This window comes from Anopheles aquasalis, chromosome 2, assembly GCF_943734665.1.
Source record: "Anopheles aquasalis chromosome 2, idAnoAquaMG_Q_19, whole genome shotgun sequence".
Classification (NCBI taxonomy): Eukaryota; Metazoa; Arthropoda; class Insecta; order Diptera; family Culicidae; genus Anopheles; species Anopheles aquasalis.
In genome coordinates, this window is record NC_064877.1 from 53643147 (window position 1) to 53667116 (window position 23970).

General features: G+C 42.0%; 6 protein-coding genes across 6 annotated transcripts; 1 reads left to right on the forward strand and 5 right to left on the reverse strand.

The window, feature by feature from the left end:
* Positions 1-662: 662 nt before the first annotated feature.
* Positions 663-8585, reverse strand: LOC126570909 (uncharacterized). The gene is made up of 5 exons (XM_050229007.1): positions 8407-8585; positions 8136-8335; positions 7131-8072; positions 791-916; positions 663-712 (listed from the first exon to the last, which is right to left on the reverse strand). The coding sequence occupies exons 1-3, from the start codon at positions 8468-8470 to the stop codon at positions 7575-7577; spliced, it is 762 nt and encodes a 253-aa protein (XP_050084964.1). The 5' UTR covers positions 8471-8585; the 3' UTR covers positions 663-712; positions 791-916; positions 7131-7574.
* On the reverse strand, positions 2175-3797 carry LOC126570907 (uncharacterized). The gene is made up of 2 exons (XM_050229005.1): positions 3585-3797; positions 2175-3501 (listed from the first exon to the last, which is right to left on the reverse strand). Exons 1-2 carry the CDS (start codon positions 3643-3645, stop codon positions 2339-2341), a joined length of 1224 nt encoding a protein of 407 aa, XP_050084962.1. The 5' UTR covers positions 3646-3797; the 3' UTR covers positions 2175-2338.
* Positions 5792-7040, reverse strand: LOC126570908 (uncharacterized). Its single transcript, XM_050229006.1, has 2 exons — positions 6944-7040; positions 5792-6865 (listed from the first exon to the last, which is right to left on the reverse strand). Exons 1-2 carry the CDS (start codon positions 7002-7004, stop codon positions 5916-5918), a joined length of 1011 nt encoding a protein of 336 aa, XP_050084963.1. The 5' UTR covers positions 7005-7040; the 3' UTR covers positions 5792-5915.
* A 713-nt stretch (positions 8586-9298) lies between the features above and the next one.
* LOC126575613 (uncharacterized) lies at positions 9299-13797 on the reverse strand. The gene is made up of 3 exons (XM_050236395.1): positions 13689-13797; positions 10977-11147; positions 9299-10902 (listed from the first exon to the last, which is right to left on the reverse strand). Exons 1-3 carry the CDS (start codon positions 13795-13797, stop codon positions 9299-9301), a joined length of 1884 nt encoding a protein of 627 aa, XP_050092352.1.
* LOC126569309 (uncharacterized) lies at positions 11590-13039 on the forward strand. Its single transcript, XM_050226292.1, has 3 exons — positions 11590-11965; positions 12042-12243; positions 12314-13039. The coding sequence occupies exons 1-3, from the start codon at positions 11592-11594 to the stop codon at positions 12656-12658; spliced, it is 921 nt and encodes a 306-aa protein (XP_050082249.1). The 5' UTR covers positions 11590-11591; the 3' UTR covers positions 12659-13039.
* A 6062-nt stretch (positions 13798-19859) lies between the features above and the next one.
* On the reverse strand, positions 19860-22140 carry LOC126575627 (uncharacterized). Its single transcript, XM_050236420.1, has 3 exons — positions 21693-22140; positions 21297-21626; positions 19860-21209 (listed from the first exon to the last, which is right to left on the reverse strand). The coding sequence occupies exons 1-3, from the start codon at positions 22138-22140 to the stop codon at positions 19963-19965; spliced, it is 2025 nt and encodes a 674-aa protein (XP_050092377.1). The 3' UTR covers positions 19860-19962.
* Positions 22141-23970: the final 1830 nt, after the last annotated feature.

A 23970-nucleotide genomic window follows, 5' to 3' on the forward strand; every position in this document is an offset into this window, starting at 1 on the left:
ATCGGTAGTCCAATTGAAGATTACGAAGTAGATCTTGATTCAAACTGTTGATCCAAGAAACAACATTCTCGGAGCTAGCTTCTTCATCGTCGAGCTCTTTGTTGTTATCCGCCCTGAATACATCTTTATCTTGTACAATTGCTCATTCCTATCCCACATTCTGCCTAATTTGCCATTTCTGATTTTGATTGCTGTTCTAGCTTAACTACTTCTGTTAACTCTTCTAACTTAGAATATTCATTTGTCTGTGATGAGACAGGCAGCATTTTAGCGATATCCTCGACATCGTAGTCCAAGCCCTCTGTCCTAGCAAACTTGGATAAGGCGAGCTTCAATTGGTTTAACTTAAGTTCGAGTTCATTAAAAGACGTTTTGATTCCCACAGCAGATCCTTTGGTATGGACTTTATGAGGAGTCGGACGCGGCGTTGTAGTAGTGGTAGTTGTTGTAACTTTTGGAGCTATGTATGGCTTTTTGGTGGTATGTCCCTTCTTGGGACATGGTATTGTAGATCCGATATGCTTATGGTTCGGATAATGATAGTACGCACTCTCATCACCATAACTCCACGGAATACGCTCAACCGGAACCGGTTCAAAATATTCTGGTTGTCGATAAACGGTCGCTTCATATGGTGAGTAGATATCCGATGGTGGAATATACTTAAGTGGAACATCATCTATAATAGGTGGATTTGGATAGTAGAGCTTTCCTGAAAAATGAGAAGAATACAGAGTTTACAATTCAAACACCGTTTTGTTGTTAAATCCAATGAATGTTGCATGCTTACCTGCGTTGAGGAATGAAATGTGGAATACACTGAACAGAACAGAAACTGACACAACTCTCATTTTAGCCAATGTTCGCCAATTGATACGAATGTGAAGATATCGTCACTTCAAGAGTTCGTTAAAAACTGAAATGATTTACCAAGTTAGGGTTGTTTTATAGAAAGTTGTAAGTAAATTACATGTTACCTAGATATCCTTGCCCATCAACGGGTAAAATTTGCTTGGCTTCTTCGCCAATAACACAGTTGGATGATTTGTATGGTAGATGAATTCAATTTAGGTAAATTATGATGGGTTTATTTTATACTTCAGGTAAATCACACCTGCATCCACAGGTACTGTAACGGGTTGGGGCGATCCGGGTGCGAAGGTGAACACGAACCGCGGGCGTTTCACGCGCAGAACGCTGAGTTTATACTTACACAGGAAGCTGGCAGAGACTATTCGAAATAAGTGATGACGGAGCGGGGCTTGCGCGTAGCGCATTAATCGATCTCCGTAGATACTCATTAGAAAGCCTTCTGACAGTCCTTAAGATTCCGTTACCGTTTGATCTGAAATTACTTGATCAGCAGCAGAGTGGGTCATGCGTTGACGCAATTGCCGTTCTCCGTGGGATCGAAATAAAAACAGAACCACTCGGTTTGGTTTCTAAAGTACAAAAGACGTTTATTAAACAATTTCTTGGGTTTATATACCCTTTTGATTCCTATCGTAGATAGGTATGAGCGAGATAGATGATCTCCCTCCAACTGCTAATCCAACTTGATGCCTAATGCATCGGTCATAGGAACGAAAATAGTTTCGTTTCCCTATGTCCGACCTTCGTATCTTTTTACGTCTTTGCTTCGGTCGTCCTTCTTATGTGTGTTATGGCATCGCGTTGGTCCGATGCACAATTTCGGATGTATGTTAGAAACGAGACGATTGTCCCGTTCTCGACAGGTACTCGGGCAATACTATTGCCACTACTGAACATGATATAAACCAGTAGTCATAATAGAGGAAGTTAACCATTAAGGGGAAATAATATAAATATAATGAATTGAAAGACAAAAATGGAGATATATTTGGTTATTAGTTTTGCTAAAATGAAAACAATCTGATTATAATGTAGGCGAACAATCCATTAAAAATACTGTCTCTAATGTTCCGGAAGGACATCATTTAGCATACAACAAAGAAATCGCAGCCAGATCGATCCCGTAATATTAGGTTATACGACAATTGCAATCTTTCTTCTAATATACAAAAAAAAACATCAACATTGATGATTTGGTTAACATCAGCCATGGTCAACATATAACAATTTTCAGGGGGTGTAACACATTTCCTCTCTCATTTCATACAGATAGAGATAGAGAAAATTGGGTCAATGCCAAATTCTATGATTGTTGTAAAAACAAATGTTTCCATGTTTTTATTTTATTCTCTCATCGGAGGTAGTCTAAGGAAATACTACAATCAATTACACATTCGCGTATCGCGGACTCGTCAAACGCTTAAAGAGCTATTCGGTTTCTTTACAAATAAGACTACTTAAATTATCAGCTAGTTAATACTTGGTATCCATTTTGAAAATATCCATCGTTCGAAGGAAGATAACGAAGTAAATCTTGATCCAATCCGTTGAACCAGGATGAAACGTTCTCAGGGCTTACTTCTTCCAGTTGTGAAGGCAGCGAATGGATTCCCATTTCCGGAAGATTTACATTCGCTCCATGAAGTCGGTGGCCCAAAGGACGATCACGAAGTGGATTTTGATTCAAACCGTTGAACCACGGAACAACGTGCCCTGGCCTAACTTCTTCACGATGTTCATTCGCTGCAATTACTTCGTCCTGATGTCCATCGTCCAAAGGAAGATCACGCAGTGGATCTTGATTTAATCCCTCGAACCACGGAACAACGTTGTTGGGAGTAACTTCTTCCTGTTGTTTAGATGACAAATTAATTTCCGTTTCCTCCAGATCTACATTCGTTTTCTGATCTGCATTCGCCTCTTGGTGTGTTGATGTGTTCTCTATCGTTTGTTCTGTAACTACTTCCAGTAAACTTTTCGCTTTTGAATCCTCGAGGTCTGATCTGGTCATATCTGCTTCTTGTACAATTGCTTCGTCCTGCCCTACATCTTGCGTAATCTGCATTTCTGACTTTGATTGCTCTTCCATTTCTTGCTTTGGTTGCTCCTCAACAACTTCTCCCTTTCCTTCCACCTTCGAATCTTCGTTTGTCTCTGAAGAGACAGGAAGTGTTCTAGCGCCATCCTCGACATCGTATTCCAAGCCCTCTGCCCTAGCAAACTTGGATAATGCGAGCTTCAGTTGGTTTAACTTAAGTTCGAGTTCATTAAAAGACGTTTTTATTCCCACAGCAGATCCTTTGGTATGGACTTTATGATGAATCGGACGCGGCGTTGTGGTGGTAGTGGTAGTTGTTGTAACTTTTGGAGCTATATATGGCTTTTTGGTGGTATGTCCTTTGTTGGGACATGGTATTGTAGATCCGATATGCTTATGGTTCGGATAGTAATAGTACGCACTCTCATCACTAAAACTCGGCGGAATATTCTCAACCGGTATCCATTGCAAATTTTCCGGCTGTGGATAAATTGTTGCTTCGGATGTTATGTAGATATCCGAGGGTGGTATATATTGCGGTTGAACTGGAACATCATCTATAGTAGGCGGATTTGGATAGTAGAGCTTTCCTGAAAAAAGAGCAGGATTCAAAGTTCACCCATCGAACATCGTTTTGTTCCCATGAAGCTGCATCTCGTGAATGCGATCTCACCTGCGTTGAGGGATGAAATGTGGAATACACTTAACAGAACAGAAACTGGTACAATTTTCATTTTGGCCAATGTTGGTGTTACGTTTTCCGCCGCTTAATCGGAACGGTTCTTTAAGTACTTTAGATAACTTCTTTTATAACTTGGTCAAAGCGCGAGGCGTTTTAATAATTTAGCGAATTGTAGCGAAGCGTTCCGGAGCCGAAAAAATCCGTCCGTTCTCCGCGTCGCTTAGGTTACAAAATGGAAGCACCGGACGTTTTGCGTCTAGTCATCTAATCTGCTCTCTTCTCCAGTTGCCGCAATCGGTCATCGCCCCGATTGCCAGTTAATCCTCTCGCTGGTCCTCGTGAGCGATTGGGGACACCGCTGTTGGCACGGTTTGGGCGAGCGAGAGAGTCATCACTCCAGTGCCCAACAGATCATGGCCGATTCGCTGCGATAGCCGCGCAGGTCGAGGAGTTCGGGCGAGGTTTGGATGCTGTTTCTGAAATACTTCATTTAAAAAAAATCATAATTATCGATCCGGTTAGGTTAAAAAATAATTGCAGTCTTCCTTATAAAATACGAAAAAACATCATTATTGATGCATTACAGGACCTTTTTGTTCTTTTGTGATTCAGAAACTTCTCGCTGATGGTGAGTATAATTCAGAGATTACTCATTTCCATTGATAGAAACACACTTCACCTCTCATTCCATACTGATCAAGAATTTTCTGTACGTATATTATTATACAGGAAGATCAATCACTTAACATTAATTAATATGAGCTCAGCTAAGTTTGTTATAAGTTTCGAGTAATCTTGCAGCAAGTAGTTGGTAAGATAGTTGGTTTTATATGAACAGCGAAAGAGATAACCATAAAAAGGTAATTATTTACTTTTTGAACAAGTACATATGATTGATTTATGATATACACTGCTGGCCAATAAAATAGGTAACTGATTTTAAACTGCAATATTTAGTCATTTTTCAAAATCTATTGTATCCATTGGTATTCCAATGATATCACAAAATCGTAGAACCAAAAATAATACAAAGAAAATGCAAAAGGAATATAATTGCGAGGAATTGGATAAGGTTCAATTGGGTTTATGTCAGTATATTGACATGGCCAAAACAAAACTGACACATTATTTCCAACAAACCATGATTTCATTTGTTTTGATATATGGTTTGAATCGTTGTCCTGTGGAAATACCCATCTTAGAGGCATGATTTCTTCTGCGTGAGGTGAGCATTACCTCTTCCATAATTGAATTATACTCGACAGCATTCATGGTGACCTTTATTTTGAAAATGGGGACCTACACCAATCCACGAAAATCATCCCCAAAATCATGATCCTTCCTCCACAATGTTTTACAGTTTTTTTATGAAGCGCGGATGAAATTCTTTGCCAACAGGTAGTCGAACATTGCGCTGAGAGTCCAAACTAAATAAATTTATTTTAGTTTCGATGCTCCATACATTTTTACGCCACTTTTTGTTACCTTCAGTACCTTGCCAATAACGATATTGATCTGCACACCGTTTCCTCATCTGTAATTTTTTTTTGCTCAACAGTGGCACTTTTCGTGCAATTCGTCCTGGTAGATTAGCCTCTTCTAGCCGCTTACGAAAGGTTTTTGAGCTAATAATATCGATTATTTGTGAGAAAATTGTTTTGGATGAAGCAAACGGATCAGTTTTGGCCAAAAGTGATATGCGATGATCAGCCGTTGGCTTGGTTTTTCTCGGCTTAGCTTGCGTTTCTCTTGTTTTTTTCCACACCAAAGCATTTCTCACAAAGATTGTACCTTGTGCCTTCCTTGAGCAAATTTTCACAACCTTGCATTCGTCAGGGTTGCAATGATTGCATCTATCCATTCTGGGTGTTCTAATAAGAAACAACGATGTGTCTTGGGTTCAGAATTGAAAATAGATTGTAGCAAAAACAAACAAACCAGCCTTCTTTCAAAAAGTTGAGTGAAAGAACGAACAACGAATTACAACGAATTACCAATTATTTTGAACACGCCAAACCAGTGTATCAAAGTGGGCGATAATACACCTCTCACTTTTAAGTAAACTATCACCAAGAGGGCTGATAAATGTCGTAAACTAGTGTATGTAAGTACACTATAAGGATGGTGAACATTGCATGTGCAGTTTTTAGAGTTGAGTTCAAATTATACACAATTACCTATTTTATTGGCCATCAGTGTATCATTTAAATTGATCCCTTTCGAGTTTTTATTTTATTGTCATATTTTTTACAGTGTCTTAATCTTTCCCTAAGATAAGAATATCAAACGGACCGGTAGCTAGTGGTTTTGTTTACAGTAAGGCTAATTTATTTCCTCGTTATAAGAATTAGTTAACCCTTTGTAACCATTTTGAAAATATCGGTCGTCCAATGGAAGATTACGAAGTAAATCTTGATTCAATCCCTTCAACCACCGAACAACATCCTCGGAGCTAGCTTCTTCCCGGTGTTCAGGCACCAAATGGATTTCCGTTTCTTGCTCATCTGCATTCTCTTCTGGATCTGCATTCACATCCTGATTTGCATTCGCTTTCTGATCTGCATTTGCCTCCTTACGGGTTAATGTGTTGTCTATCATTAGTTTTCTCATTTCTTCCAGTAGATGCATATCATCGAGGTCTTCGTTGTTATCCGCCCTGAAATTATCTTCTTCTTGTACAATTGTTTCTTCCTGCCCTACATCTTGCGTAATCTCAAGTTCTGATTTTGATTGCTCTTCCATTTCTTGCTTTGGTTGCTCCTCAACAACTTCTTCCTTTCCTTCCACCTTCGAACCTTCGTTTGTCTCTGAAGACACAGGAAGAGTTCTAGCGTCATCCTCGACATCGTAGTCCAAGCCCTCTGCCCTAGCAAATTTGGATAAGGCGAGCTTCAATTGGTTTAACTTAAGTTCGAGTTCATTAAAAGACGTTTTGATTCCTACAGCAGATCCTTTGGAATGGACTTTATGAGGAGTCGGACGCGGCGTTGTGGTGGTAGTGGTAGTTGTTGGAACTTTTGGAGCTATATATGGCTTTTTGGTGGTATGTCCCTTCTTGGGACATGGTATTGTAGATCCGATATGCTTATGGTTCGGATAATAATAGTACGCACTCTCATCACCAATATAGGGAATATTCTCAAGCGGTATCCATTGCAAATATTCCCATGTTGGATAAACGGTCGCTTCATATGGTGAGTAGATATCCGGTGGTGGAATATACTGAACTGGAACATCATCTATAATAGCCGGATTTGGATAGTAGAGCTTTCCTGATAAAAGAGAAGAATACAGAGTTTACAATTCAAACATCGTTTTGTTGTTAAATCCAATGAATGTCGCATGCTTACCTGCGTTGAGGAATGAAATGTGGAATACACTGAACAGAACAGAAACTGACACAACTCTCATTTTAGCCAATGTTAGCCAATTGATACGAATGTGAAGATATCGTCGCTTGAAGAGTTCGTTCGAAACTGAAATGATTTGCCAAGTTAGGGATGTTTTATAGAAAGTTGTAAGTAAATTACATGTTACCTAGATATCCTTGCCCATCAACGGGTAAAATCTGCTTGGCTTCTTCGCCAATAACACAGTTGGATGATTTGTATGGTAGATGAATTCAATATAGGCAAATTATGATGGGTTTGTTTTGTTAATTACCCTAACGAGAAGTTTACATGAAGGTATATACTTCAGGTAAATCTCACCTGAATACAAAAGCATATCATTATCACTGTGCTGATCGTTATGAAAATGAAGATGTTTTTTTTTTAATTTGAAGCCATACGCTACCTAACAGGTTCTTAAATCGTACCGCACTATAACTCAAAGAAGAACTTTCGCAAACAAAAGTGTTGGAATTTAGTTTGAAATTAAAACTGTTGTTGTTTTAGTCATCATCGATAACATTAACATTTACATTATTACGGGACTTATAAGCTCTTCGTTCATTGGTCGAGTTATCCATCTAACGCTTTATCAACGCCTGTCCTCGTCAACTTGTGTGAGTGAAAGTGATCTATCCAGATCCTGCAAGTCCGGATCTTCGTCTAAAAGTCGGGCATACTTGAATACAGCTAATTTAAGTACAAGTAGCTTATGTTCGATGTCTTTCAAAAAATTATTCAATTGAAATTGAATTTGGTTTCCCTTTGTGGCATCCGTTTTTGTGATATCTGTATTCAGTGCAGATTGTTTATGATGGTGATGATGATGGTGATGGTGATGATGGTGTGTATGATTTTTTTTATGTTTATGATGATAATGAGTATCATCATGATGGTGGTGACGTAGCTCTTCATCCTTAGACGGTGGAGAAAGGGTGGTCGGAGAAAGTGCAGTGAATACGTCATGTTTTAGTCCATCAGCTGTGTGCGCAGTGGAACTCTCTGTTGGGGTAATGGTCCTGCCTGCTACTGTTGCGGAAGTTGCCATATCTTCGGGTGTAATGTATTGTCTTTCGATAGTATGATTTTGCTGTAAAAAAAAAGTCGATGAAGCGGCGTGCTTATGATTCACATGATAGTAAAACGGAGTCACCTGTTTTGTACTGCCTCCTTGAGAGTTGAAAGCAACACTCTCTACCGATGTCCATTGCTTCGTTTCCCTAGAAGGATAGTGGACTGGTGCATACGATTGCAGATTGTACACTGGACGGTCGCTGAACCTCGATGGATGGTGATGGCTTAATTGAGGTGTATTGGGCTGTATATCCGCGGGGTGCTGATAGTAAAGCGTTCCTTAAATTTAAAATACAGTTTGAGAAAATGTTAAGATATCTGAAGGTTTTAATTTTTGATGCCACAATTACCTGCTTTTAGTGATGAAATGAAGCATCCAACTAATAACACTGAGATCGCAAGATCTTTGCACATTTTGAAGATTTACTTCAATTTCATCAAGATTACTTAGATTTCTTAAATGAAATCGTCAATATTTAGTTATCTTTTAGGCACATAACACGTAAACAATTTGGTATCTTTGAAGCAACTAGTGTTCGCTCGTATATCGTTTGGATGTGATTAGAATGGCAATTTTGCTGGCGGTATGAACGCTCGAACAATGTCGTTGACCTTTAATCCATTAGCGTGGTTTTTAGTGATGGCGGACACGCAATCGTAACTTGGACTGTATTTGTTGAATCACAAACTACGCTTGAACTCTTCAACTTTGCTTCACTGCCGAGTAATAAATCTTCGTTAAATGTATCCCCAGTTTATTCTCAAGCATTCAGACTGAACTGTATCAGTTATGTTTAATTTTTTTATTTCGAATTAGCAGTTTGGATTAGGTAGCAACAACTTTCACAATTAAAAAGACGAAGAGATTTCATAATCAAGATAGGGCAGAACAACACTCGGGAAATTCTTTAATGTAAATAGGATTTTATTTTCATTCAACTTCAATAGCTCTCGCTTATTTATGTATAAGCTTAGGTACGCTTATACAAATCTTATACGTTACCACTGCAGAAGCTACAGTACAAAGTTTGTTTGAATACAAACGTACATTGGCGAATGAGCATAGAGGCTCATTGTAGTATAGAAATTATAACATATTGTTTCAGGCAGCGCTTTAAACTTCTTGAGGAAACTTGCAACTAAACATCGACAAAACATTTTCAGAGGATAGAAGACTCGTCGTCGTCGTCGTCGTCGTGGTCGTGAAGAGTATTTTTGTTCAATTCGCTACACCACCTCCGATCAGCATGATTCCGGTGGAGTGCAGTACCGAGGGCAGTAGTAGGTCCCACTGGGCACACAAATCTCGCCATTGAACACATAGTTCGCCGAACAGCGGAGTGCGCTTTGTTTACCGTCGATACAGAAGAAGTATTGCTCGCAGTTGCTATCATAATCGGCAAAAAATCCGTTCCGTGCGCATATTGGTGCGCTGCAGTCCCGCGAGATGCAGTTCTCGCTAGCCGCGGCATCGACATCATCGGCCGCTGGACAGGTGTACGCATCTCTCGATACACAGCTATGCCCGTCAAACACCTTACTACCACGGCAGGTCAGGGTTTGGAGTTTTTCGTTTTGCTGACAAAAGTAGTACTGACGGCACAGGGAAGCGCGATCCGGGTAGTAACCATCTGGGCGACCGGCACAGATAGAATCTTCCTCGCAGGTTGAAGTCTCATCGCCAGACCGTTCCGTTCGTCTCCTTTCCACGCACGCCCCATTGGCGAATATCTGCCCTGGACCACAGAGGTACGAGATTTTGTTACCCTCAGTGCAGAGATGGTACGCACGGCAGCCTGAACGGGCATCCTTGTAGTACCCGTTTGGTTTTCTCCGGCACGAGTCGAGATCCTCGATCGGGCATGTGTAGCTTGCCTCCGAGACGCAGTTTTCACCATCAAATATGAAACCATTTCTACACCGAAGTACCGTTTTGGCACCGTTGTGGCAGTGAAAGTACGCTCCGCAGGCGACCGGCGAATTAGCGGCTACTGAGAAGTCCTGATAGTACCCGGACGCTCGTTGCGCACAGTCGATCGAGTAGGGAAGTCGGTGGCAGATTCCATCGTTTTCCTCGTTGCCACGACAGGTGCCAGACGGTTCATCAAAATAGAACCCATACGGGCAGGAGTACTGCTCGACGGTCCGTTCCTCTGCACAGCGAACATAAAATCCGCATCCCTTACGCGGATCCACGTAATAGCCATTTTGTCGATACTGACAAACGTCACCCGGTAGGTCGAGCCGCGGACAGTGATACAGAAAGCTTGGTACACATTGCTGACCATTGTACACCGTCATCGGAGGACATTCCAGGCGGTGAATCTGTCGCCGCGCTTGACACTGCACGTACGACCGACAGTCCTTTGAGGTCGCTGCCAGATGGAGTCCATCGGGAAGAAAGCTGCACGTGTTTGCGGCTTCAATGGATGGAGATTGATTCCCCGGCGACTGGCAGGCATCACCGTTCAGTAACGTGCATCTTCTCGCCCGCTCCTCAAACCCATAGCCGGGTGGACACTCGAGCACATCTTGCACTTGGTTGGCGTGACACACGAGGTACTTCCTACAGCTACCACTCTCTTGCAGCACATGGTTACCATTGCTCAAGCCGTAACAGCGGGAATCAGCTTCGTAATTGAAAGATGCACTGGTTAAACTCGGATTGTCACACGTTATCCCTTCGACTGGACTACAGCGGCGTCCATCGAACGCCCTGCCTATCGGACACACGTCGACGTGTTCGAGCGATCCTCCCTTGCAGCGGTACGCGCGTTGACAGTCTTGTGATGTATCGGCGTACACACCATTTGTCTTTCCAGTGCAGACCGGTTCGTAGCAGGTACCTGTAAGATGAGTGTGAAAGACAAGTGTGTTATCTAAGGTCCGACCGGTCTACAATTATCGATTAAGCAATTACCTTTGGTTCGAACACACCTTTGCTGATTGAAATCAAACTTAGCACCATCGGGGCAGTCGTACCGGATCGCTTGATTGTCGTAGCATCGATAGTAGGAACCACACTGTGTTCCAGGTACGGTGTACAGGAATTCATCATTATAAGAACACAACAGCTCAGATGTTGGTAATCCTGCTGAGAATAAACATGATACATGATATTTTATAAGTTAAACAATGATGTTGACTAATTCGGTGATTTGAAAGCATGACTGAATCGTATGGATAAATGATTAATTTCAAAAATCGTTGATGGCCAATTGCTTCCCCAAAACTAGCACCCGAAACCAGTTCTAATAACCCGTAGCCGAGAGATTGACGTCAATCGATTGGAGATTTGTTTTCGGGATTTCAAACAACTTTGCTGACGCTGAAAATAATCGCTACCCAAAATTGGATCAGATCGTGGTCGATCGTTGTATCAAGGCCTACTGGACCAAACGAAACGATGGGAGTAACATTACTTTCTAATTCACCGTTGACTTGTTCCTATGCCATTCGTAGTACACATTGGATTACAAAATCATTCGCTGCCGTTCAGCGAAGAACGCATTTCACTCACAGAATGGCCACGAGAATGTTCCGGCCAGTGTCCACTCTTCTACTGCTGTTGGTCGTTTGCTCGGCCATAGGAAAACCTTTTCCAGAAATACCGGATTTAGAAAATGTCGGAGAAAATCTTACGACCCCAAAGTCATCTGACGATTCTTCCGAAATATTCGATGCAGCGTCGGTTTTGGATGTTCCAGAGGAAACCCGGTCCCTGCCAACCCAAGATGATGATTGGCTATTTGAAGATGCTAGTGCCCCAAAGCTGAAAGTTGAACGCACCGTCTACTCAGCGCTACTGTACCAAGAGGATTCATTCGGTTTGGAATTTCTGTGCCCCGGCTTCTGGTTACGCAAGGATGTGGTGCTCATCCGGCGAGACTGTTGGGCGAACGATGTGAAGTAAGTGTTTTGGGGCAAGATCGTTGCACCGAACCCATAGAACCAGCCTTCTATATCGAATTGCATGTCCTTTCAGCATGAAAACCGACGGGTCAGTGTTGCATATTTTTACGAACGACGAGTATCCCTTCAAAATTTTACATTTGAAACCGAAACGCTGGGAATCGGAAATGGTGCTCCATCTAGCTAATATCGAAGACATACATATGGCAATGGACATGATGTCGTTCGAAAACTGTTTGTTGTTCGCGCTGCGAGAAGACTGCACACTGCTCGAGGTAAGAGGCGAACGTTCAATGTGCGCATTCTCATGCATTCTGACCGGTTATACGTTTCTTCCTCGTTTAGCGCTTTTTGTGGCATAGCCGACCTGTACCATTCAAGAGAGAGAAGAGCTCTTGCCAGGATGGACACATCTGTCTAAGGACACGTGTTCCACCTGCCGGCGAGCGTGATTACGCTTTGGTTTGCGGAGATTCGCTGGTTGGAGTGCAAGCGCCAACGCAAAACGGGTGTGATCGATCATTTGGAAGACTTTCGCTCTTGGATATTTCGCTCATCAAGGACTGGGTGGATCACGTGTTGCAATTGCCAGTGGAAGAACCGGAGCACCATTGCGGTAGTGGAGAGGGTGAAGACTACCTGCTTGATCGGTTCCCTTCTTCAGAAGCTTTATCTAGTTCCGAATATTAATCCGCCAAATCCGGAGTCTAGCACGCTAAAACCGTGCTTTACGAGGACTACAGCCAGCCAGCAGAACGGTCCAGCAGTTTGCTACTAAAAATGCAACACCAACCACACCGGTGGCTCTTCAAATTCCCAACAAACGCCATTCTGATCGATGACGGTGGTCCCCAAATTCCGGCGTGTTCCCCCTCCTGATCGACATTATCGTCAGCGTCCGACACTCTCGCGCTGCTTCAGCGCCGGACCATATGGACGCTCGACGATTTAATTTGTCGTTTCCATATATTTATTCCACCATCCCGGATTCTCTAACAGGTCGTTGGGTTTTATGAATGATCATGGAGCGCAGTTCTCCGGCATCGGTCCGGTGGTGGTTCGATCCTATAGGCGCTCTCCAGTCCAGGTCTCCGCTCGTCTGTGCGACATTGGTCGCGTATCAATAAAACGATAAATCAGCCGATTAGAGCCTCTTTCGTGGTCGCCTTGTCTTACACATTGGCGTTGGCTTCCAGCGTCAGCAGCAGCAGCAGCAGCTCCACGCTCCACACTCCACGTTGGATTAGGTATGTAAGGCAGGTTTTGATGATCTCGATGCTCGATGTTCGATGGGGCTTGGTTTGGGTTAGAGTGGAATGATTCGTTCGAAATGTGAAACGTGACCATGTAAACTCTCCTGAAGTGCTGATTCCTTATGAGTGTTCGTTTAGTTCTGCATTTTAAGTTAGTTTGAGTCGAATTTTTTGTGTTTATTTTTACAGTTTCTTTGCTTGGTATTTTAAGAAACGCTCTTCCTACAACACAAAACCGGTAAAAGAACAATCTTCCAGCGTGACGGATGCAGTGTGTCTATTGGCATACCGCACCACGGATCCGTGTTGGGTAAAAATAAACTCAACAACCCCAACATCCTCACTCCCTCTTTCACTCCTCTTTCTTCCGCTTCCATCCTCTCTCTCTCTCTCTCTCCATCTCTCTCTCACGCCCCCTTCCCAAAAGCATGGTGGTACGCGTTGAGATTCGTTCCATTAGTGCTCACCTGTGGCAAGGACGGTCGTTGCTATCGCTACGACGATGGTTATGAGTTTGCATAAATTGCCGCCCGTCCAGCAACCAGCGGCACTAGCCGTCGATCCGAACCTCCGCATGCCTCTGCCAGACGTAACCATGGCGCTCAGGTGATCCAATGCTGCTCGTCACCAATGATGCTGCGCGATTGAGACGTTTGTTCAACTATGATATCCACGCCTACGTTAACGGCTGGTAGCAAAAGGGCTTCGCTTCGGTAATCGGTTCGTTGCTCTTTGAGTGTTGAACGGGTTTCCGAAGCTGGGAACACGCGGTTCACGATCTAATGATTGGAGTTGGAGAACGGGCAACGGGTGGAGGCAACCATCAAGACGGTCCGGGTCATCGAAATGGATTGTTCCCTCTGTATGCTGGAGGCTGGCTGGGATACGTGAGATTTTCCCCTGTAATTGAAAGCAAAATACGAAGCAAAATCGTTTACATATCTGTATCTGGCCGCTTGCACGAGTAGTTTCGCACAATCGGTAAGATGCTTGTCTACTAGCCTAATAATGATTACTGTGTACATGCTGGGCACGTGGACTTGACAATAGTAGATGGTGGATAAATCAATTAGCCTCTTGGAATGTTGGTGTTTCCGTTCCGTTTGCCATTTTCAATCAATAAATAAGAACATAAACGAATGCTCATTTTAAGTACTGGCGTGCTGTTGAGTTGACCGCGCCAAGGTATACTGATTTGAATAGGTACCATTTACGATAGCTCATCAATAAAAACGAAGCATTTAAACACACATCATTCTTATGATTAACGGATCATGCACACTGACAGCCTAGCCGCTCCACCCTCTCGTATGTGTCGCCCCGTGGATGGACCATTTTGATCGCTCGTTAGCTGCTCCGTTGTTTTTGGAATGATACTTGAAGCTGGGCGTCCAAATGAGGACGTAGGAGCGCGTGGCCGGTTAGTGGCGGTGTGCCATTTATTGTTTGGCCGCTTCTTCAATATGTCAAGGTCTCGATTATGGACGCCAGGGAGTAATTCACTCTCACTCGCACACGGGAAGGTCAGAAGTGGCGAGCTAAACCGGATGATCAGTTTGCCGTTCCGGAACTACGGATTTAGTCACTGGGTCAAGCAAAACATTAGCAACCGATAGGTTACTGCCACTGATCAGATCGAAGCAAGCACTGGAGGCACACCATTTTTAGTGTGACAGTTTAATTTTTTTAAGTTAACTTTTTTTTCATTCGGTTTCAACAAATTCTATAACTTCAGGAGAGTAAATACATGACATTACCGATCGTTCTTCGGCGTGGCATGATCGTGACACTGTGAATTTCTCAACATTTGCAATCGATGCTTAGCAACACTGGCATGATGGGATGTAGTCAGACAAACGTTTAAGGCGTAACGTGGCGTAGACAAACAAAACAAACACGAGGCCCGTGATCGAGGAAGATTTCTCTCACCACTTTTTAAGATCGGCAGCAAACACGGGGAGTGATGCCCTCGGTTTGCGCAGCCCGGAACTAAACTCCACTCCTCCCGTCCCGTTGATCGGCGCCGGCAATCGGATCGACACGCGATTGTTGTCTATCAACAGTTTAGTGCTTCGCACAAACAATTGCCGGATGACTAGTGCTCGTTGCTCACTCTTTACTGTTTTGTATTTCGTATTTTAAACTGTCTACTGTTCACTTTTCGAGCCTCGCGGTGTTGTTCTTGCACTGAATGGTTTTACTAATATTTTTGAGTAACTTTTCACAAAACTAAATTCACACCCAATCATTGACCGAACACAATCACTGTTGGACCGTTCCAAGCAACGCTCGTACCATCCGGAACCTGGCTAAACGGGCGTCTCAATCAACTGAGCCGATTGACGTCCTATCGGCTAGCCACCGGCGAATGAATGGAGCTCGAGTCGCCAGCGAGTCTCACATTTATATGGCAATGAAAAAACGCAACAGCATCGCTGTAGGACACGAAAGAGATAGGGGGAGAGAGAGAGAGAGCGAGAGCGAGAGAGGGCGTTATGATGCCAAGATCTCCTCTTCACACCTCCTCTGGTGGGACCTCCTGTCCTGTGTTCATCTTCGAGGGTTTTGCCATCGGCAACCAGTTTAGCAAGACATTCTGTCTCCTCCAACCAGTCGCCACATGATCACGCGCACGCACGAGAAAGTTCTTGGGAAGTAGTATCCCTTTTTTGGGGTGTCTACAAATTGCACAATTTTCGATTGTTTCCTGCGTATGTGAGCATTCTATTTCACGAATAAAATATTTATACTGCAATAATACACTTTTTTAAGCCGTCAAAGGATTTGAAACTTTGCTGTTCATTTCATTAGTTATTCGTTTAACAAAAAAATTTACAATTTTGAAGGTTGGTAAAACAGAAAGCTATACTTTGACTCTCACAAGATTGCCAAGCTACAAAGCAACCACAGTCATTCCGGATTTCGACTGGTGGAACGACGAGTGTCCAGCATTGCAAGAGAAATTTGATATCATTGACTTGGACCGGCTTTTCGGGATTTTATGAAAATGATAATAAAAAAGAATACAGAAGATCACGCTCAGCTGCGACCTGAATGAAATCATCGCGCCAACGTGGGGAGCCTCCGAGGCGTCTTGGAGTCTCCTTGGTTATTCAGAGCCTACCCTGGTTCTGGTTCTACCGAATGAATCGCCTATTCATTGACTCATTGGAGCATCTGCCGAAGTTTAGAAACAATCAGAATCGCACTACTAACCACTAACGCTTCACATTGTTGGGATTGATTTATTTCTTGAACTCAATATCGATCGGATTGACAACATTTATTCGTCCCAGTTATTAAAAGAGATCTTTACGAAATATAATATTTTAATTATTTTATTTACAAATATTTTACACATGATCACGCAAGAATAAGAATGAGCTTCAACACCCCCGGCGATCGTTTAATTTTATCGCCTTTGTCACAAGAAATTCATTCATTCCGTCATTCGGTCCGTATTAACACCAAGGAAAGAGATCAAGCGATGAATGGGAAAAAGGATTTTTGCCCGCAGCCACCGACAGCATGCAAGACATATTCTTCTTGATTATGATACATGATCGAACAGTGTTTTTCGTGGCGACGTTTAGTAAATGAACGGGTCAAGATATTGACTAGATTACCATTCACCATTACGCAACGGTAACGCGACAATAAAACGAATCGAATTTAACATTCTTTGGCGAATCTTCGTTGAAGATACAACCGTTTCATCCAGCTCATCCAGTATTTGGAACAGTTCTTATTGGATGAATCCAATCTGGGCAAAAATCAGACAACGAGAACATCGGTTCCGGTAGCAAATCCGGTAAGTAAAAGATGTTAAATCGCTAAATCTAACTTGTGTGAGAAGTATCTTGGAAGAACTGTGGAAGAACGGTGCATCCATCATGGATTATTAATGCCCATTTTTATCTTCACGAAGATTGCTTATAGTCTTAAGAATCCTAATTTGCTCCTCCAGCGCATTTGCTTGTTCATATTAGCTGCAAGTACCAAATAAATCCTTTAGTTTCCTTTTGTTGACGAAATTATTTGCGGACAGTTCACCTTGAAACGTTTATATTTTTTTCATATTCAGCCGGTAGCCGGTAGAAGTGTCTGGCTAAATGCTTTCCAGAATTACTGCGTAAAGTTGATATCATGGTTTCACTATCGCTTTTAATCTTCGAGCTAAAAATGAATCCTTCTGTTTCAGTTGAAGATTCGACTAAAATGCGGAATTATATTTAAATGTGCGGTGATAGCGAGATATCTTGGGCTCATCATTTCGCATACCGCGCTCACATTGAGGTGTTCAACTGTTTCGGCGCTTCTATGTCTGCGCGCGACGAACTTCAATCCGCTTTATCTGTAGCCCTTTAGCTCCTTATGTGTGCATGAATCATCACTTTAGAATATCATAAACACATCTCGGAACGACCCGACGAATGCGGGAACATTTGATCGTATAGCGTGGTTTAACTTCGGTCGGTTCATCACAACCATATCGATTACCGGAGAAGTGTGGTAGGAATTTGTAAAAGATGAGCGACAATTTCGCCAAAGACAGCTTAACGGCTATGTAAATGGTTTGTCCAGCGGCACGAAAAGGCTACCGCGTGTTTGCTGTAGTGGCTACTGGCCTTTTTGGTAGCGAGAGAGCACCTATTTAATCGAAGATAGTTATTCGAATGGCCTCTCCAAAATTAAATATTAGTCAGTTTTACTACTGGAAGCTTTGTTTTTACACCACCGTATCACTCCCGCAGGATATTGCTATCGGGTGCTGTTGAATATGGATTTTTTTGTTTTTTTAATTTAATGGCCCACCATCGCCTTTAAGCAGGATCCGAAGCGGCTAGATCGATGAGATCATCCTTATACATGTGAAAGTCCGGTTGAAGCACCGACAAGAGCACAGCATCTATGTGAAAGATGATCCTTGCAAGCTAGAAAAAAGTAATATATAATGCTTTTGGAATAACGTCATACCGATGATGCCTGTGGAAAAAAGGGCTTAACTGGTGACTAATCCAAACTGAACCCACCTTCCTAACATGATTCCCGAATCAAAACTTCGTTTTAAGTTTCTACGGAAAGATGAATAATAAGATATGTTAGACCAAAAGATTTTAACGATTGAATCGGTTAGTTTTATCGTACAAAAGCAATGAGCGTTATTTAGTCGCATATTATAACATGCGATAACAATTCTCCATCGTAATAATAATAATAATAGTTCAATTCCTTCAGATTCTAGGCATTTATCGTCTCCATTTCTATGTGAACTTGCAATACCACCATTCTTTGGCATTCGTTAGCATGACCTCATGGAATCCAAACATAAACTGAAATGAAACAGTCGAGAACGCTATCTAGTAAGAGCTATTGATTCGGCGGTATTTAAATTTGGTATTGGATAATCTCTTCGAATCGGATTTGCGACGAATAATTCATGAGAGCAAACCACAAATAAAGAATAAATAGACTAATAGCGATTACTAACTTAGCTCAAATAGTTTATATCGGCTCCAGAAGTTTCTCTCTAGCCACCGTTCCAGATAAAAACGAATTCACTGTATGATCGATTTTTAATAAAGAGTAATAATAGAGTAATTTAATAAACATACGTGTGTGGATCAAAGGTACGTGGGACTTTTCGTCCTACTATCACAAAAATGGAGAGAAAACGTTCCCATTTTTTATGGGTTGGTTTGTCAGGAGTGTAAGAAGGGCGCTGGTTCCCCATCCCTATCGATAAAGAAGTGGTTTTTCTTCAAGGAAATGCTCACTCCCACATACTCGGAGCCTTTACTGGGGAAAAATTGTAAACTGAGGACCTGTTAGCTTGTGACTTTCGTGTGTTTGGATAATTTTGGGATTTGGCAAAAGATTCAACAGCGAGGCTGATTCTCAAACCTCGTGTGCACAATTGGCCGCTCATTCGTTCTACATCTTTCTACGTAGAAGGAATTAAAAAGCTACCTATTAACTAGGAAAATATGTATATGATTCCAAAAATCAGGAAATTATGTAGAGAAATAAGAAAATACCTTTTTGGGGTAAACTAAACATAATTTGATTCACCCACGTATAAAAAGAATAAATATTTTAATCTGTTCTGACTGGCGGAACACAACCAAAAAGAAAAGTTTAAAAGCTCGTCACCCAGCCGCCAATTGTATAACTGGCAGCATTGATGTGATAAGAAACGGGCGGTTCGACACTTTTTGGTGAATAAATCTGGCTGTCGCCTGATTGAGGTGGTGCTGTACACCAAATTGAAACCAAATTGTGAGCATTTTCCAGAACATTTTTTCTCTATTTTCTACATAGAACCCCAGATGAAGGCTCCTCCGCTAGACCAGCTACTGCAAGCGGTGACCCAAGAGTTTAGGAAGACAGGTTACCACTGCTAAGGTGAAAACCATGACTCCAGATTAAACCGGTCGATCCTGCTTAAGACTCATAGGCAGCCCAACGCCGCAAAGTAGTAGAAAAAACAAATGACGACCAGAGGAATCGTGAAATCGAAAGAAAAGCGGCCAAGAAGAATTCTAAATGAATTAGTTTATCTTATTTCCAGGTGTGTATTTGTACATGTTTAATCAGTATTAAAGTATAAATAATTGAAAGTACAATAAAGAAATCTGTTACTACGAAAATTTTGAATGATTTATTACGATAAAATATGACACGACTAGAAGTTGTTTACACCGACTACATGTTGTACGTGTTTTTTTTTAATTTCTGTACTTAAATGGGTATAGCGCTACATGAGTCCAAACTATCGGGCAATGTATGATGTAGGGGAATATAAACTACTTTCGCATTAACTCTAACCGCCACTAGCTTACAACATACTTCATCAAGTCGATAGCTCTTCTCTTCGCTGACATTTTCACAATTATCTGTATAATATACACGCACCAGATCAAAAAGAGTGTGGTCGAATTGCGAATGTTGTTCGACAATTTCAACACCACAAATAAATTCGTCGGTAGCTGCGACCATCCGTACGATTTTGTTGGATGTGGTCAGCAACCAGCAATCTGCAAAATGCTGCGACTTAAGAGTGAACCCCTTTCGCAACACAATGCTGCTGTAGCGTGTTTCCGTACCAGCAATGATGTCCTTTTGCCGCAGTACTGGGTAGGTCGGTTGTGGCGTCGGTGCGGTGGGCAGGTTACTGTATTCCTCGATACGATTGGCTAATTTTTGGAGAGAGTTTTTGCCATGGGACACAGCTTCTCTTATTTTGTGAAGGAAATTTTTAAACGGATAAGTGGAATTTTGCGGCAATGGGCCAAATCGGGTGCATTCGTTAGTAATGTGGATTGTGGTATGTAAGTTGCTGGAAATTTGCCCAGTTCTTTTATACTGCTCTTCGACAAATGAATCTATCAATCGTTGCGCATCATCAAGATGATCTTGATAGATATTGTTGCTGCAGATAGTGACAGCAATAAAGAGATTGAGGAAATGCGTGTATTCATCGTCCTTCAGAAACTCTTTCAATACAGCCACCCCCACGTAATTCAGGAACGTGGCAAACTCTCTTCCATTCCAGTCCGAAAGCATACTGATTGGGGTCGGGTACCGGCGGTCGAACTCACACGGTAGTTTGATACTCTGAATGATACTGTCCATTGCCTCCACATCTTTTGTATCCCACTTTGTTATGTTATGTTCGCCTTTTGTTTTGTCTGTTAAATATGTTTTCATCATCCCCAGATGAAGTACGTCCAAGGAATCACCAACGATAAAATGTTCAACCATATCTATATCTAATTTGCTCAACGGAGTTTTCGCTTCGTCCTTTTTCTCATCCACTGAGCATTCCATGTGGCCCTTGCTATGGCTGGATGAACGATACTCTTCATCAGTGCGTGCATCAGCTTTGGCTAAGGGATAGGATATCTGTCGAGATCCAGCTACATTTACTCTTATGCCCTTTGCTTTACATTTCAAACATTCTTGGTACGATGTGGCTCCGATGTTAGCTGCAATGAAAATAAATCATGTCATTAGAAACATTGCGACGCTGTTCTACAGTTAATGGTACAATGAATTTATATTACAGCACATACCACGTATGAACGCTCTCGCAGGTGCATCGCAGATGAAGCACCTGATAGTTACATTCAAAGTTTTATCCTTCATCTTGATGGGATCGTGTATAAGACGGTTCGTTTCTTCCACGAACGGTTCCAGGAACTCTTCGATTCGCTTGGGTTTCGAATCACCGTAAAACAAACCGATGACGAACACATCCGATCGTGGCTCTTCAAACACCTTGCCAAGTATCGTCCACGTGTGTTTGTTGGTTCTGGGAAACAGCGAAACCCCATCCACATTGAAGTCCAGCGACACTGTCCTGTCTTCCGACAGATCAGAAAATAAGTGACGCAAACTTTTTTCTGGAATAAAAGTAGAAAAAACAGTTATAATTACAAATGGAGGATGCAAGAGTTCGTCGTACTTACCTAGACCTCTGTGCCAATATTCTCCACCTTCAATTTGGTTAATAATAATCGGGATCCGTGGTGTTCGTAACAGAGTCTGAGCACCTAGGAGCTGGTTTTCGGGCAAAAATCGAGCCAGCCCCCGAAGCAATCGAGACAACGTTGCGTTCGGTACGTTTTCTCTCACACTCCATATCTTTAAAAAAGATACGAAATCATTACCCGACGACGATATACTACTGCTGTCTCCGTCAACACTTTCTTCGTCGGAAGATGAATCAACCGGGTATTCTTCGAACGAACGAACTTGGTCACAGAATTCCTCATCAACATTATCGTCCTGCTCATGGGCTGATGGACCTCCCTCGCACTCAAGCTGCCGCGTTGCGCGTTTCGATGGTTCACCCAGCTGTTGATCTACCAAATGCCAGAACTCTTCATCACTGTATCTACGAGCAACATTTTCCATTTCACTTGGATCAAAGTTGTTTAATCTCCGACGTCGTGTTGACTGAGAAAAAGCTTTTTTGTTCGGCTCTATTCCACTCATGGCACACGGTTTAAACCACTTTCTTATTGCACAAGTTCACTTTTCACTAATGAGGTTCGCACAAATGAGACGATTGTGTTGTTATTGACCGTTCAACGTAAAGTGTTCTTTATTTATACAGTCCAAGAAAGTGTGTTAGGTAGATGAAGAGGGCATGGAGAACATGGCGCAGGTATTGGTGTATAGCAGGTATTGGTGTATGTATTTAACGATAGTAATTGGTACAGCTTGTCATAGGTGGACAGATTTTACCGCTGGTAATAGATTGATGATGTATTTGTCACAGGTAATTAGTGCACGCAGTAGCTATCGCAGCAAGAGCATACGTTTTAAACAGGTAATGTGGGTTTTTTATGGGCATGATCGCATCACTTTTCGAATAATTGTTTTTAAGTTAAGGCTAAGGTTTATTTGAGTAAAAAATTAGCTCATTTCTTAAGATTTTTTGTGATTTTATTTCTTAAAATTCACTTTTTATTCTTTTAATTAACTACAAATTTTCAAGAATATGTGGTTGGTTTGGTTTGGTGTGCTGGATCATCTTATAAATAAAAACAAGTTAATATGTTTGTTTGTGCGTGCATCACATAGGGGGTCCTTTCCCCAGGATTCCCCTCCCTTCTCCTCCCTCCCAAATACTAATGTGTTAGAAAATTGCATAGCTCTGATGGTTTTCAAGCAAATTTCTCCAAAACTCACACAATTGTTGGTGATTGCTTTAGATAACATGTAACAAAGTTTGGTTCTTAACGGATAAGGGGGAGGAGGGGCCACCATACACCCCCTATCCTTAAAATCCATTCTAGGGCAATATGGGAGTCATTTCCAATGCTTTTGGGGTCTTTAAACTGATTGGATGCATCAAAGCGGAGTTTACGCCATTCTTTCACCCTTCGCTTTCCTCCATGCCCCTCAATTCAAAGCAGGTTGATGGTAAGATTAAATCAATAGTTGGTTGTTGGTCGTTCTATAGTAATGTAATCCCAATTCGATCCAAAAACAAAAAAAAAAGAGAGAAACAGAGACAGAGACCGAGAGAGAGGGAGAGAGAGACAGAGAGAGAGAGAGAGAGAGAGAGAGAGAGAGCGAAATAACGTTTATCAATGGAGAGCATAGCTTTCCAGTTTGCAACAAGAATTCAATTGGCACCGATCTTTAACACATGATATCGGATCCAGCGTGACCATTAAATTATTGTTTTAACCAAGATAACACTCATTACCTGCACATTGCCAAACTGGGATATTTGTTATGAGTTAACCGTGGACTGTAATAAATTATCAATGTCAATTAATCATTTTTACTCTTCTTTTTTTGTCAGTATCTTGGCACGCTCTCAAGATAAAACTCAAGCTGATAGACAAGTTAAATGCTACTGTTGCCGAAATTAGATGGTACTCCACCACCGGTGACAGCAGAAGACGAGTTGGAGAGATAGGGCCATGCGGAGAGATATGGGATTGGAGAGTGAGGAGGAATCGGGTTGGCGGGAGAAAGATTCTGCCGCATTCGGCAGAATTTTGCAGCTCTCGGAAGAGTAAGGACTGGAGAATAGTCGACGCGATAGAGTGCTAGCAGAATCAGAAAGGAAAAGAGTGTATAAACGATTGGAGAAGAGTCGTATTAATAAAGTTCGATTCGTGAATAATCGAAAACGGTAAAACCAACAACAGCTACAAATGATATCGTGCTAGAATTAGGATAAGAAAGATGGACCAAGGGGAAAAAACCATAACGTATACCCATATG